The following is a 15,817-nucleotide window of genomic DNA, read 5'->3' on the forward strand; positions in this document are numbered from 1 at the left end:
CCGCCTTTTATTACATTTGTGTCGCTGGCGATATGCTTTTCTCTTCGTCGCTTTTCATGTTTTTTGTAATACACTTTTTGTGGGTATTTTAAACTTCATTGGACGCTATAATAATAATAATATATATTTTCGTAGTTATGTCAAGTTATCATGGTCAGTACGTAAAAGTTTTCCAAAGTTGGCCACACTTTAATAGCCTCGTGCTGCATACTTGAGTCTGGTAACATTCCAATAATTAAAAAAAGCGTTGAAATGATGTCAAACTACCTGATGATTGTTATATTCCAAAACGCAATATTGTGAAAATAGACTTGAAATGTCAGGGCATTCAAGCTTCGACATTTAATATGTTTTTGAAATCCGATTTTAGCCCACTCCTTCTTGCTTTGGGGCCCCCTTTGGGATTCTTTTCTTGTTTTATTTTTTGTTATTGGCAGCACTCGTCACGTAGGGGACAACGGCGATGGCAACGACGACAGTCAAACACATTGAATGACCCGAACCTGACCCCGAGCCCCTGGCCGACCTTCTGGCAGAACCAACACCCACCGTCCCCCGTCCTTGCGGTTTATTTCGTCCTGGGGCCACCCGTTGAGTTTAAAGAATTGTCTGGCATGTGAAAAGGTCATTTAATTTCTTTTTGATTTGTTTTTGCTTCGGTTCTCTCTGGGCCTTTGCACTTTCGAGACCGACGACGCGCGCGGCCGTCATTAAAGTGTAAATGTATTTTTAAGTAGACGCCTCCCTGGCAGGAAAAATAGAATTACCAAAATGGTCTGGAGTGAAATGGGCCGAAATAGCGTAGCCGAAAAGCCCAAAAGCCGCACAAGTTTCAATATTTTTTTTTCTTTTTCTTTCGCCTTTTTCTCTTCGCTTGGGTTAATAGCATTTTAAGTACAATGGGTTCGGGGTATTTTGGCGGATTTTTCGATGCACAAAGCATATAGGCAATAGAAGTTTTATACAGCCAATCAAAAGCGAACTTGAAAGTTAATTTCAATTGAAATTAAAATCACATTATCGGCCAAAGTGGAGGTAATTAAAAGGAAGTGCGAAACAAAAAAAAGAGGGATGATTTTCCCTAATATTTTGGGTGATCAGATAAATTAAAGGTGATTAATTTTCTATTGTGTATTTTTCTTTATACATCTATTAGATATCATTTAACGGTTTTTACCTTTAAATTTTTTTAAATATTTTATTTTTTAGTTCGCTTTACAGTTTTTTTTTTTTTTGTAAATGGATATTCGCTTTTTATTTTCCTTTTCCATCCGTAGTTTTTCCGGTGGCCTTGACAAATCTCAGGTGAAAAGCCAATTATAATGCATCCAACAGCTATGGAAATTTTGTGCCGCAGAAAAGCTGTTTTTTTTTCGCCGCTCACGGTTTATTTTTTTTTTGTTTTTTTGTTGTTGTTTTTTTTACCTTGTTGTTATGCTGCTTTTCCGTTTTGCTGCCAGCCATGAAAAATGTATAAAGTTTAGAGCTTCTTCTGCTGCTTGTTCCGCTAAGGCCTTAGGACAAACACACGAGCCATATGGGCGTGGCCGATCGGAGGGGCGGAAAATGGTGGGCGTTATGTCTGGATTTAGCGGTCGCTGTGAAAAACTGTTTGGAATACTTTTTGAGCTGCTTTGCATTTTGGGCTTGTGGGCTTAGTACCATCGACGCACATGTGTTGCCGTTGGAAAATGCGAGAGAGTTGGGAAAACTGAAAAGGGGCACGGGGGATGTTTGCGGCAAAATGCCGCACACATGAGTTTTGTCATTCAATTTTGACACGCGTTTTTGCAAATCCCCGCTAACCTCCCGCGCCTTGGGCAACTTAGATTTTAGATTTCAGATTTCGGATTTCAGACTTTCCATTTTCCACCCATATCCAACACCGATTCCTCAAGCCTCATCAATATGCAAAAAGGCAACAGCCGAAAGCTGAAGCTTTTGAGTAGGGAAAAGGGGTCATTTCGGCGACAAGGGGTTAGCGCTGCCCACTTTTCCTGTCCCTCCCCCTTTTTTTCTCGACCCTCCGCCCACTTCCGCTACTCAGTCGTGCGTCAAAAGCAATGCAAACTTTCTGCGGCCGACAAAAAATTCCCAAATAAAATCACAGAGAGTGCCAAAAAAATAAAAAAAAAATGTTAAAGAAGCCAAAAAAAAGGGGGAAACGGAGAAGAATGAAAAGAAAATTATTATGGAAATGTCAACGTGAAACTTTTGCACAAATACGATGCTTCCGCTTAACCCTCTACTGCCAGCGGTACGCATATGCTAACAGCACTTTCGACCACTTTTTGCCAGCACAATTGAATTTCATGTTTGACACGATGCCCCTTCCACTCCCCCTCACCCACACCATCTCTCTACTACAGCTCCCCCTAAAAGAGCCACCTGGCCACCCACTAAAGTTTCCTTTTGTTTTTCCCGATGCCACCCTCCTTTTTGCGATTTATGCGAGAAATTTTAATGCGACTCTCAATGGCTTCGCTGGGGAATTTGGATTCGCATCAGATTCGGAACCCGGTTTCAGATTTCGGATCACATTTCCCTACCACCACACATACACATTGTCTCCATTTGGCCCAAAGTGTGTGTGCTTTTCAGCGGTCGAAAACAGCCTGGAATTTGCATAAGAATTAATTATAAAAAGCCTCGTTTTGCCAGCAGTTTAATACGCTGTCAAGTTCAGGATTCCATTGTCTTTGGTCAGAGGGCAAATATTTGGAGTTCTAAAATAGTATTTGCATTAATGCAAAACTAATATTTTAATAGTTGGCAAAAAAAAAAAAAAAAAAACATTTGACTTTATTTACTAATAACAAAGTGCAAATAATGCTGAACATAAGCTTTTTTGATAATTTCCAAACTAAAGTGTGCGGCTTTAAAATACCAATTTATTTAAATGAGTCTTCTTTTAAGGAAAAAACTGTCAAACTGTTTTTTAAAAGAAGAGCTCTCAATTTAAAAAAAAAAAAAAGGAGTTGTGGGAAAAGGGGAAACAGACTTCTGTTGATTTTGGCGACACCTTTTCTTTGTGCATAATTCAATTTGCGGCACTTGACAGCATCAAAAGCTTGACATAATTCGTTTTCTCTGAGCCTTCTTTATTTTCAAAAGTCCTCTTACCCTTTCGGGATTTTTTATTAAAGGTTTTTTTTGCTCCGCCTGGCTTCAGCGATTGTAAGGCCGCGACTTTAAGCGCGTTTTTCACAGCTCGCTTTCAATTTGTGACACCTTAATGCCCAACTGAGCAGGGACAACGTGCTCGGGTCTCCGGAATCGTTTTCGGTCAATTCTTAATTACAGCTCAAGCCCATTCACCCCCGCACTTTTCCGGGAAAATTTAACTCAATGATGGGAGAGCTGAAAATTGCTCTCAATTAACTTGTTAGTAGAGTGTTGTACCCAAAAAAGAAATAAACGCAAGGCAAAAAGGGTTGACTGCCACATCGAACTTTGTTTGCCTTTCTCCCCCGCAGCTGAAAGAAACTTTTAATTTGCGAAAGATAATTTTTGAGGGCAAACAAACCCACCGACAAAATAAAAATCATTAGAAGATGACCACAAAAAAAAAAAAAAAACAAAATAAATAACATAAATACATAGAAAATTGACTGTGATGTGGAGAAGGGTTCTAAGTACAGTTTCCTGTTTCAACTTGGTTCATTGAAAAAATATTACCCACAGCTCCAGTACATTTTGTTATGTCGACTAATTTAATTTTGTAGTAGAGAGAGAGATAAACAAAGTGCAAGCCAAAATATAATTGTTGTCATTAAAAAAATAAACCTCAACCCTTCAGCAGCATGACATAAATTAATTAAATAAATTAGAAAATGTGCTGGAAAGAAAAATTGAAATGGAATGCTTTGGTGTAATTAACTTGGGAGGAAGTGAAGTCAGGAAGCAAAAGCGGAAGTTGTGTGGAGGGACAAAGGCGGCAGCAATAGCAAAGGCAAGGGCAATAGCAAGGGGTCAGAGGTCAGGGCAAGTGATTGCCCTTTTGTCACATGGCACTTGAGTGGCAACGTGGCAACGCGGCAGAGTTCGAGTTCAAGTCGTCGTCCTCCTCGTTGCAACAGCGAGCAAACGACGACGAACAACAAAATCAACACGACGGACAGGACGTCCATTAAAGATATGGCAATATATCCAGGAATAGCCTGCCGTGCTTTGCAACCCCACAAAACCTGTCGCAAACGATTTGCCGCCACTTTTCAGGCGCATTACATAATTCATGAGTGCAAACAGTGATTTCTGTCAGTCCGCTTTGTACCATTTCTAGATAAATGCATGATTAAATTTTATGAATTGAAATGTATATTTGTCAGTTGTCGATAACAAACTAAAGCATTAAATTTGATGGGTTTATTTCAGTCTCTTTTATTTATGGTTGGCTAATATGAATTTATTTGCCCATTTATATGTCAGTTTCAATACCAAGAAGGTTTAATAATTTAATAATTGCAAATAACAAATAATTTCATTTATTTAGCTTTACATTTAAAATTTGATTGCTTTTGTTCGCGGTGTCAATTTAAATGAGCTTATGCGTTGAATTTAATTTAATTTAATTATTGGATCTGAAAAATTGTTGTGTTTTAGAAAAGCCAGTTTACTACAAGGTGCTTGAGTTGTGATTTTCCAATGATGACCATTCTATTAATGTCTGCCTGCCTGTCTTGAAAAAGGATAATCAATTAAATGTGTGACATTTGACTGGCTTAATAGCTAACTCTAATAGTGCCACTTTGTGCGCCTGTCTCATGCTTAGATGACTCACCGTTTCCCGGAGTTTTCCCCCAATTTCCTTCCGGCACCCCCCTTTTTGGCCACGACTGCACTTTGTGTCAATGCTATGCACATCAGCCGTGGCAGAACGTCAATGGCAGTCAGTGTCTTTGCCATTCAGTCAGTCACTCAGTCATCCAGCCAGCAGACATTGCCGAGATGGAGATGAAGATGAAGGCACACGCTACTTAGTCTGCAAAATTGCCGACTCTGGCACTTTGCATGTATATGCGTATATGCGCTATATGGCCCTTCCCGGCCATACCCACCAATGATTTTCCCCATTTTCCTACGGCAAACTCCTTCTGCTTGCACAGTTGTTTGCATTGCAGCGGCAGATGCTGTCAATAATAAATTTCCGTTAGAGCCGCAGCAGATTTGCAAAAGGGAGAACCAGTTGGCTCGCCAGGCGGCACGTTTGGGTCGTGGGTAGGGTGGGAAAATTGGGTGGAAAATGGTTGGAAAAGGGGACAAGGAAGGCAAGGAAAGCAAGGAAGGCCAGGAAGGAAGCACATAAGCGCATTGCCCAAGACAAGATGGAGATTGGGAAAAAGGAAGGAGATTGCAGCTCGGCACTAAAAAGATGACATAAAGATAGAGACGGGCGGGTGTTGAAATTGAATAGGGGTAACGAAGCGTCAGGATCATGGGGTTGGGCATTCTAGGGAGGCTCTGGGGAAGGAAGGAAACATCGAGGGAAAGGGGTACTAAAGTATGGAAAAGCGTGGAGCAAAAAGTAAAAAGGGGGCCCAAGGAAAAACAAATCGCACTGCAGGCATGCAAACGATGCGCTGTCGCCTGATAAAGTATACGACCGATTGCCCGTTTCTGCTCGACGGGCCAAGAGGGAAAAATCGCAGACGCTCAACCAGACGGTGGATGCAAATGGAAAATGGAAAATCATCAGGACGCTGGGTTTTGGGCGGAAAAGGGCGGCCAGATCCATGGCATCAAGATGGAGAGAAGCAGCAGGAGAAGCGGCCAAGACGAGAGCGACACGTTGATAAATTTATTGAAATTCTATTGAAACGAAACGATTTGACTGCGCCAAGGACCACGGACCAAAAGACAGAGACAGCGACAGATCCAGAGGGCCAGAGGGAGACAAGGAGACCCACACAAATCGCTGATAAAGTGGAAAATGAGTGCAAAACAAAAAGAAAAGTGCAGAAGAAAATTGTCTCCATGTGGAAAGAGGAGCCTCAACTGTAGTAAATTGCAAATAAATTTCATGATACTGTACACTGTAAGAATAAAATAGTTTTTTTTTGAACTAAATAAAAAAAGTTTAGTTATTGATTCCATGAAAATAAATTGAAAAAATGTTTATATAGTAGTATCAAAAAATGCTACACATTATTAAGAATATATATTTTTTTTTCTTTTTTAACATTTGGTGTTATAATGTCAATTTTTTTTTGTTTTTATTTGTATGAGATTTTTAGATGATATTTTTATGAATTTGCTTTTATTATATACTAAAACTTTCGTGTAATTTATCACTTATTAAATTGACATACTTTTATCATTAAATGTTACATCATTACATGGAGGTACTATTTTTCTGTCTGTCGCATGAAATGGCATCCACCGCCAAGGCAATTAAACTTTTGCCATTGCATAAATTTTATCTTGTTCTGGCGGGCGACTTTTATAGGTATTTTGCCTATTTCGGCGAGGATTGGGCACAACAAAATCTTGGCAAACTTTGCACTTAATTTTTAATTTTCTTCCATTTGGCCTTTGACCGGCCGCACTGGACAAGCGATGCTCAATTTAACCTGGCCAAGGAGAATGGAGATGGAAAAGCGAGCAACAAGCAGATGAAAATGCTCGACTGCGTACCGCGGTAAAAAAAACATGAAGGAAAGTCGGAAAATCTCGGCTCAAAGAAGCAGCCGCATTTCTGTAGCATACTTAAGGGGGAGGGGTTGGTTTGTCCATGGAAAATGATTGAGGAGAGACAGATATAAAAAAAAAAAACAACCGGCAAGGAAAAATTCTGCTAGTGGAAGGGGGGCGTAGAAAAGGCCAAATTTAATTTGTGCTCAGTGGCTGCGGCAACTCTGAGCCCTGTTGTTGTTGGGCCATGAAGAAATTGCTACCCAATTACGTAATAAAATCTGACTGAAGTTTCTACTCTTATTATTTAATTTTTTCTTTATCTTTTCCCTCCTTGCCCTCTTCCTCCTAAATGGGGAGCAAATTGTTCGAGGGGATTTGGCAGGAATAAAAAGAAAACAGAAAAAACAGCGTTAAGGGAGGTGGAAAATTCGCGGGAAGCTTGGTAGAAAATCCCGCTTGGCGCTTATTAAGAAATAATGCTGTAGAAACCAAACGCAAAGGCGTCAAATCAACTTTTGTTTTGTTTTCTCTCCTCGCCAGCAGCAATATATTAAATTGGCCAAAATGCAAAGAAAATAAATAAACAAAAAATAACAAAGAGAAATGCAAAATAAGCCTAATCTTGAAGCAAACGACATCAAACATTAAATTCTTAAAGAGCTCGAAAGAAAATAAACACTATCAAAATGCCTTAATTATTAAGTGTTTTTCATTTGAAAATGCATTTTTAGAATTAAAATGAATTATAGTCCGCATCAAGATGCAGACATAAAAAAACTTGCTAAAGGACCTTAAAACATAAGAAACAACATTTGAAAACGTAAATTATTTGTTGTGGTAAAATATTTATGTGGAGAAATAATACATAAATCCAATGTCGAAATACTTTTTAATATAAATCTCTTAAGCATTTATTACTACAATTCGAGCTCAGCAAAACTTCATTTCGATTGTTAAACAAACGGCAATAAATGAGTTTTGGGTAACAAAATGTCGTTTTGGCCACCAAAGGAACAGAGGAAAACCAGAGCCGAAATCAAAAACAAGGAAATGCTGGAAAGTCCGGAAAATTGCAAAAAGCTGGCAAAGGACCAAGAACCTTGGGTAATAATAAGTGCCCTGTGGGGCAGCTTAGTAAAATGCACAGAGAGTATCTCTGATTTCTCAAAACAGTACCCACTACGTGTGTACATCAGTGAGTTTGTAATTTAAGTACATTTTGTATATAAACAAGCCGCTTTCCAAAAGCCCAGGTGCACATTAAAGCCCCCAGAGGTAAATTTTGTGGCAAAGCGAGGAAAGCGTCAATTTTTGTGGGCAATTTTTGAATCCGAGTATTAAATTATGCGTGTGCAATACATTAAAAGAAAACACAAACAGAAAGACAAACAGCGAGGCGAGAAGTGGGAAAATTAAGCTTAAGTTAACTCAATTATATCAAGCTAATATATGTTTCATAGTTCCAATATTAAAAAAAAAACTTTAATTTTAAAAAGTTTATGGATCACAAAACTCTGTGTTTATCACATTTAAATAAAAATAAAATTTAGGCCTTCCCCATATTAGCCCTTTCAGTTGCTGAAAAACTGGACAAAATTTTGATTAATTTGATTATTCTGTAAGTCCATATTTTTACCAATTTGGATAAAAAACATCAGCACAATGCATACCAATAATCAGGCTACTATATCCCTTATTTATTCTCATGTCACTAAATAAATAAAATTCCTGAATATTTCTGTTTTGTTTTTTTTATTTAGCTTATTATCGGAATTGTGAAAATAGCCGAAATAACTGAAATACAGAAATATATATTCAAAGCGATATTCGTTCGCAACGCTTTTTCTGCAATTGCCAATCAATGTGCAATCTTCTCAGTTTCAGCAAATGTATATGTTTGTGTGGCTATGGTATCTGTTTGTGTGTGTGTGTGTGTGTATTCAAGTGTTTGTGTGTGCCAAAGGCAATAATCATAAAAAACCGTCAAACGCTTTGTTTTTGCTCTCGAGAATTGAGGCAATAATGCTGAAAGGAAAAACGAAATTCGAGGAGAAAAACTCGGTCTTGGCTTGCGATTATTTTGCCATTACTTTCCATTATTTTACTTTATTTCAATGACTGTTTACATTAGGCACACACACACACACTCAGGAACAAGAGAGAGAATTGAGCAGATAAGTGCTGCATACTTTCGAGCGCGTGAGCTGCTTATTTTGGCCTTTCGCTTCCACTTCCTGCCTTTGTTTGCGCTGTATGTCTATGTGTGTGTGTGTGTGTGTGCAAGTGTGCGTATGAGTAAGCGTGTGTGTCTGTATTAGGCACTTTACTTTTGCTTATTGAACTGGGCAAAAGGCAACATCAATACTTGATACTTTGATTTTGCCATACACTTTTTCCCTCTCGAGATTTTCTTAGGTCCTCCCAGTTACACAGATACAATTCTTGTCTCTATATTTGTTGATAGCCATTTAAAATAAGCTTTTCTTTGTTTGCCATTCAATTGCAGGCGGAGATTTGGAGCGTATTCATTGCCATCCTGCGCAAAAGTGTCCGCAATCTGCAGGCGTGCACCGATGTCGGCCTCATCGAGCATGTCCTCGTACGCCTGCAGCGCTCCGAAACGGTTGTGGCAGGTAAGAAAGTTTTTAAAAATGTTTATAAATTATAAACTTCATCTACTTACAATAAGAAAACTAAGTTAAGAGTTCAATAATGGTTAAGAAATAGCTATGTGAGCTAAACAGGCAGCAAAAGAAATCGGATTTATGTTTATTTATTTATTTTCTCAGTTTTCAAATTACATTTTTTTACTTTTAGAAGTGTAACAACGAACTTTTTGTTAAGTTAAGGTATAACAATCCCAATTATTAACGTATTTACATGGTATTCATTTAGTAAATTATAAATGTTCTTATGTCTAAAATTACTAATTGTAAAAAGGTTTAAGGATGAGGGTGTGTATTTCATATTTATTTAACTTTATAAAGACCCTTAAAATGGACTTGAATACATTATCGAAAACTTAATTTAAAGTAATGGAAAATATTTATCAACTTTGAGTGCTTTCCTATTAAAACTCTTAATAATAAGAACTTTCCTTTTTCGGTCAGTTTCGGTGCTTAATCAAAATTTGGGTGGAGCATTATAGAGTTGTCAGTTTCGTGGAACAATGGAGTTTACACTTTTCACCATTGTTTGACTGGTATGAATAGATCCCGAAGCTGGCTTTGGTTTGCTTTTGCTCTGGTCCGCTGAATTGCCTCTCGATTAATTTCACGCTTGTCAGCAGCACTGACACGCCCAGTTGCGCCCCCCATTCCACCACCTCTGTGAAAAACCACTAAGCCGCCCCAAAAACCGCCCAAAAACCACCCAACCACCCAATGGACCACACAGTGAAAAGCCAGAGAAAATGGGGGATTGGTATGGAACGGTGCAGCTCGGCAACAAATTTGCTCTTCATTAGCGACCCTCGCTGGCCCCGCCCACTGCAGCATCCTCTGGCCCACCCCTGTTTTCCACACCCCCCAACTAACACACGTACCCACACACACACACATGCTGCTTAAGCATGTGCGTGCCTTTGGCTTTGATTTTGATTTTATTAAGTCAATGACACATCTGCGGTCTGCACAAAATCCATCCACCACCCACTGACTCCACCCCTCCATATATCTTTCTGCACCCACCTCCACCCACCATCCACCCCCTCCCCGTTATTCATTCCGCATTTAACGAACTGTAACTGCTGTCAATTTGCAGTCGCTGACTTTTGAGCTCTGTCTGTGTGTGTATGTGTGAGTGCGTGTAAAGCCCGGAGAAAGGAGAAAGTAGAAAGACGAGAAAGGACACAAACAAAGACATAATTTCATACATACACCGAAAAAAAAAAACATTTCGGAGCTAAAATACTTGCTCGGGAAAGCGTTAAATAATGTTCTGATGCAAATACCATTTTAATATTATGTAATTTATATTTCATATTAGTTTTTAGCTTTTGTTTGTTACCTGCCTTGATACAGCAATACAAATAATATCGCAGAGATTTCAGTTTGACTATGATGTTCAAACGCTAAAATATTTGTTAAATGTTTTTTATTTTCGTATATTTAAGAGAACTGTTTTTTTTTTATCAAGATGAACATTTGATTGGAAAACAGATGCTATGAAAATGAAACATTAAAAAAAATACAGATCTAATACTAAAGATAACAAATTCAAATATTCGGCATTTTTCTGTGTGTATAAGGGATGTCTGTCTACTGTCCTTTCTCCCACATTTCTTCGTTTCGCTATGTGTGTATGTGTCACCTGACAAATGCCAAAACGTGACACTTGCCAAGAAATTAGATAAGTTAAAAGTTCGTTGTCTCGGGCAAAGTTCAGCTTACAGTAGCAACTTCTCGGATTCCATATAACATATATGTCTGCGTATGAGTGGTTATCTATGTGTATCTGTGTTTAGGGAAGCACATATCCATTGCCTACTTTTCTTGGCTCCAACTTAAAGTTCTTAAAAAGTCGACAGTGCAATTGGAAAAATTTGATAAGAGAAATTGTTGCGTTAAACGCTCTCACTTCTCTTTCCCCTCTCTTGCTCTTTATATATATTATGATTATATATATTATATATATATTCTTCTTGCCAATGACTCTTCACCAGCTGAAGATGATAATGATGATGATGAGCTGGGGCAGTAAAAACTTTGGCATGCCAAGGAAAATGTAATTAAATGCTGATGAAGCTGTGTGGCGTTGGAAGAGAGGGAAAAGCTGGAGGAAAAGCCAGGGAGCTGAATACCAACTGAGGACCAAGTGGGCTACATAGTCGTCTTGGGAATGCCGCAGGGAATGGGCAGTGGGAATTGGGCTCGGAGGTTGGAGGTTGGACAACCAGTGGCCCAAAGGTACAACCTGCCGGAGTTACTTAATATCTGAGTTCATGCAACCAAAAACGTGTTGAATAGTGTGTGTGCACGGCAAAAACAGAATGGTGCTTTACATCACCAACTTATTAAACCAATATTTTCTAATTTAATATTTTTAATGTATTAAAAATGTATGCATTATATTATTATTATGCATCCTTTTTTTTAGTTTGTTAATTTTCAACGTTACTTTTTCGATATTTAGCCGCCAAGAACATTATTATCAAAATTTTTAATACAAAAATAAAAATATTAAAATATATGTTCGGTACAGAGCATATGTGTATGTGTGTGTGTGTGTGTGTACAGAGAGCGTGTGTGGAGGGGGTGTAGTGGGTGTTAAATAAGACCCACTGGGTGCGAGTGAGAGAGGAGAACAGAAGGTGAACCAAACAGGCCAGCCATTAAAACGGCCCGAGCGTCCCATTTCAATTAGTGTGCATTACAAATGAAGTTTGGGAATAGCGGAGCAGCATTCGCTGGAAAACCAGACGACGTCGTCTTGCCCCCAAGGGGCAGGGGGCGGGTGGCGTTGGGAGGGGCGTGGCTAGTGGGCGGAGGAGTAGGTGAGACAGCGAAAGAGTAAGAGAAAGAGAAAGAGAGAGAGAGAGAAAGAGAGAGGGAGAGAGAACAGGGTATAGCCAGCGGAGGCAATCAGTTTGAACTCCGGAATTAATAACTATTTGGCCAAGCTTTTGGCTAAACTTGATTGAAAATGCAATTCCCTCACAAGAGGGAGATGGCTAAAATCGAGCGAGAAGGGGCATAACTTCTCAAAACTGACTGAAACAGAAACAAAGACAGACAGAGAGAGAGAGAAGGTGAGGGAGAGGGTGACAAAGCAAGAAAGAGAGGGCATCATATTTGTGGCTCATTGAAACATAGATGAATGATGGAAATAGTTTTTGGCTCAAAAACTTTTACCCCGGGTGAGTTTTCCTTTAATATTTCATAATTTATATTGCGATTCAATTGAAACTTTGCAGTTATTTGAAGTATTGCAAGAAAATATCCTTGCATCTGCTTGACTCTAGGTTTTAAATTAGCTCTTCTAGTCGATCTTTATTAAAAATTACTTAACAAACGTTGCAAGTTGTATTTTATATTTGAGAAACCATTATTCTCCTGGTAACGTTCTAATTATTTCTTAGTAAGACCAACACTTTCCTCTTTATTAAGTCTTATGACCACTTATAGTTTGTCAAATGCAAAACTCTTGTCCTTTAATCTTGTCATTTGGTATATAATTGCATGTTCTTAATGATTCTGAAACTGTGACTGTTATTTGAAGCGTTGTGGCAACTTTTTACGGGCTTTTGACTTTGCTTTAAATTGGAATTCAATTCGCGCAGTGGCAGTGGCAATGCTAGATCAAATGCAATATAGAGCTGATGGCCTTGCCACGACCACAACCACGCCCACCTACGACGCCCCTTGCCACGCCCCCCCGTCTTTTAGCATTTAACATCCGCTGCGAGAGAGCGTGTCCTTGCCACTTGGGTGAACGCGAGGACTTTGCATTCGGTTTCGCATTTGCATTTGCATTTGCATTTGCATTTGCAACTTGCCACCTGAGCTAAAACGGGAACTTGATTGTTGCCACAAACACGCACACACACGCACATACACGCACATACACGCACACACCTACACACAAACACACAGTTGAGTTTGGCAGGCTGTCAGCAGCATTTGCGCATATCCTTTAGGCCTTCAACCCATTTCCTGCCTTTCCGCAGTTAATGGCTCGGACATTTAGCGTGTATGACTCTGTATCTCTATTTGTATCGCTGAGTGTGTTTATGGGGGCATAAAAACAAGCTCTCATAAACTTTTTTTCCTACATTCGACCACACTTGTTAGTTGTAATTTATTTAATGAAAAGTTGGTTTTTCTATATATGCATTTTCATATTTAGAAGAAAACATTCCAAAGGAAATTACAATAAGCTGGTATAATCAATAAAAATTTAATACCCTAATGCTTAATAATTTCATATTTTTTTTATGATTTATAAAAAAGCATTAGATAGTTTTGGACATTATTTTAAAGTAGGCAATCCAATTTGCCTGTAAATTAAATTTCTAAATATGTTATTATGCTTATAAAGTATCCATATAAATCTGTAAATTATCAGTCTAAAAGAAAACTTTATGTATATATCCAAAGGTGTCCAACAGTATGCGTTGAACAAATTAAAAATATCTCCAACGTATTTTATATTTAAATAGTTTTAAACCCCTAGAGATTTAAAAGCCGTGCTTCTATGAACTTCAAATTTGTAATTTATGAAGGACAAATTAGTTGTACAAGTTTGTTGGACATTGAACGGCAAAAGTAATTTAAGTCTTTTAAGTTTCATAAGCTCCTGATTTGCATTAACATAAATCAACCCATTTGTTCACCATCTCCCTATCTCCCTATCTCCCTTCCAGATCTGCTCATCGAGATGCTGGGCGTGCTGGCCAGCTACAGCATAACGGTGAAGGAGCTGAAGCTGCTCTTCGGTACGATGAAGGCCACCAATGGCAAGTGGCCGCGCCACTCGGCCAAGTTGCTGAACGTCCTCCGGCAGATGCCACACCGCAATGGACCGGACGTGTTCTTCAGCTTTCCTGGCCGCAAGGGATCGGTGAGTGCTAATAGACGATGCTTAAACTAATGGCCCATCTGATTCGTTGGCTGGGTGATGAGCGATAGATAATAGTGCATGGGATGGGCCAATTAAGAAAACATGTATCAAACTTATTTGAAAAGAGATTACGCATCACTCTGATTCTTAAATCACTTAAAAAGGTGTCTAAAAGTATGCATTATAGTGCTAGTTGACGATGCTTCAACTAATGGCCCATCTGATTCGATGGCTGAGTGATTAGCGATAGATAATAGTGCATAGGATGAGCCCATTAAGAAAACATTTATCAAACTTATTTAAAAAGAAATGGGAATGCTACTACGTTTTACTATGTTTTTTAAATCACTGATTTATATATGTAGTAACCCCCCAATAATGGGTTTTCTCAGGTGAGAGGAGTTTTTGAATTAAAGAACCAATTAAATATATTGTCTTAGAGTTTTCAGAAACGTAATTAAATTCCCTTTTACCTGCTGGTCCATTCACTTTGGGAGTTCTCTCTAGTTGATATTTTCAAGGATTGTGCTCCCTTTGAATGCAACTGGCAATGGCCGGAACGAAGGCACATTCGATATAGGATAAGGTCTCGCGGGAAATCCACATTGGGCCCTCATCGCACTTGCGTCGCACTTAAAACGAATTCGAAATGTGTATGTGTGTGTTTTCCCCAGTCTAGCTTCGTGTTTATTTTTTGCTATGTATTTTTTGTTATGTGCCTTTGACCACTTCTATTTTTTTGTTTGTTTGTTTTTTTTTTTTGTGTTTTTGGGAGGGGCACGACACTCTATCGATGTGTCCAATGCTCCATAAACACATAAAAAATGCCATAAAGTGAATTGGAAGTCAAATGCGAGCATCGCACGGAGAACGCTTTGTGCAATTGTCGCCAAATGTCTAATAAATAGATCCAATTCATCCACCTATCTGTCCAATCCACATCATATCCACACCGTTCAGACCCCTCTAATTTTGTCTTTTTTGTTTTTTTTTTGATGGGGACTTCTCACGCAATTGCTTTATTTATTTTTTTTTAATTTTCCGTTTAGCCAGCCTTTTTGGGGGGTAAACCAACCAATCCACTTAACCGCCGATCAGCGATCCACATGCACGTCTAATGCCATTGATGGTGCTGATTGCAACAGAACGACGGGATTCGAATAATGAGATTTGCAGGAAAAGCCAAAACCCAAAATCCAAAATCACCCGGGCGCCATTTGAGTTTTTCGCCGGTTGTGCCCCTCATTTCTCCCCACTTCTGTCACGGGAAATGGGGGAAAAATTGGGTAAATGTGGCAGAGTGGCAGCGTGTGTGTGTGTGTGTGTGTGTGTGTGCGGTGCAAAGTTGCTTGCAACCGCAGCAAAACTCCAACAGTGTCAGCCTTTGTCACGTTCGCCAGGCCTTAACCCATTTAACCCAGTCGGTCGGTCTCTTCTCCGGCCCCAAAAAGTGGTCACCATGTCGCCCATCGCCCACTCGAAAAGGCGAGACCACTAGATAAGTGCAAAGTAAATGAAATTTGATCTTCGTAAGAGGGTTAAATAGTTGCACAGAGTTCAAGAGCAAACAAGTGATTTAATAAACTGAGAGCAGCATGAAAAACTCAGCAGTTAAATAAATAAA

At 39.1% G+C, this 15,817-nt stretch overlaps 1 protein-coding gene across 1 annotated transcript in view; it reads left to right on the forward strand.

Moving 5' to 3' along the window:
* Positions 1 to 15,817, forward strand: part of LOC128260661 (neurobeachin) — a 183,926-nt gene that overhangs the window by 133,628 nt on the left and 34,481 nt on the right. Inside the window, 2 exon segments of the mRNA XM_052993823.1 lie at positions 9,140 to 9,266; positions 13,997 to 14,193. Of these exon segments, the coding sequence (XP_052849783.1) occupies positions 9,140 to 9,266; positions 13,997 to 14,193 (324 nt within the window).

The sequence above is a fragment of the Drosophila gunungcola genome (genome assembly GCF_025200985.1).
Source record: "Drosophila gunungcola strain Sukarami chromosome X unlocalized genomic scaffold, Dgunungcola_SK_2 000036F, whole genome shotgun sequence".
Classification (NCBI taxonomy): domain Eukaryota; kingdom Metazoa; phylum Arthropoda; class Insecta; order Diptera; family Drosophilidae; genus Drosophila; species Drosophila gunungcola.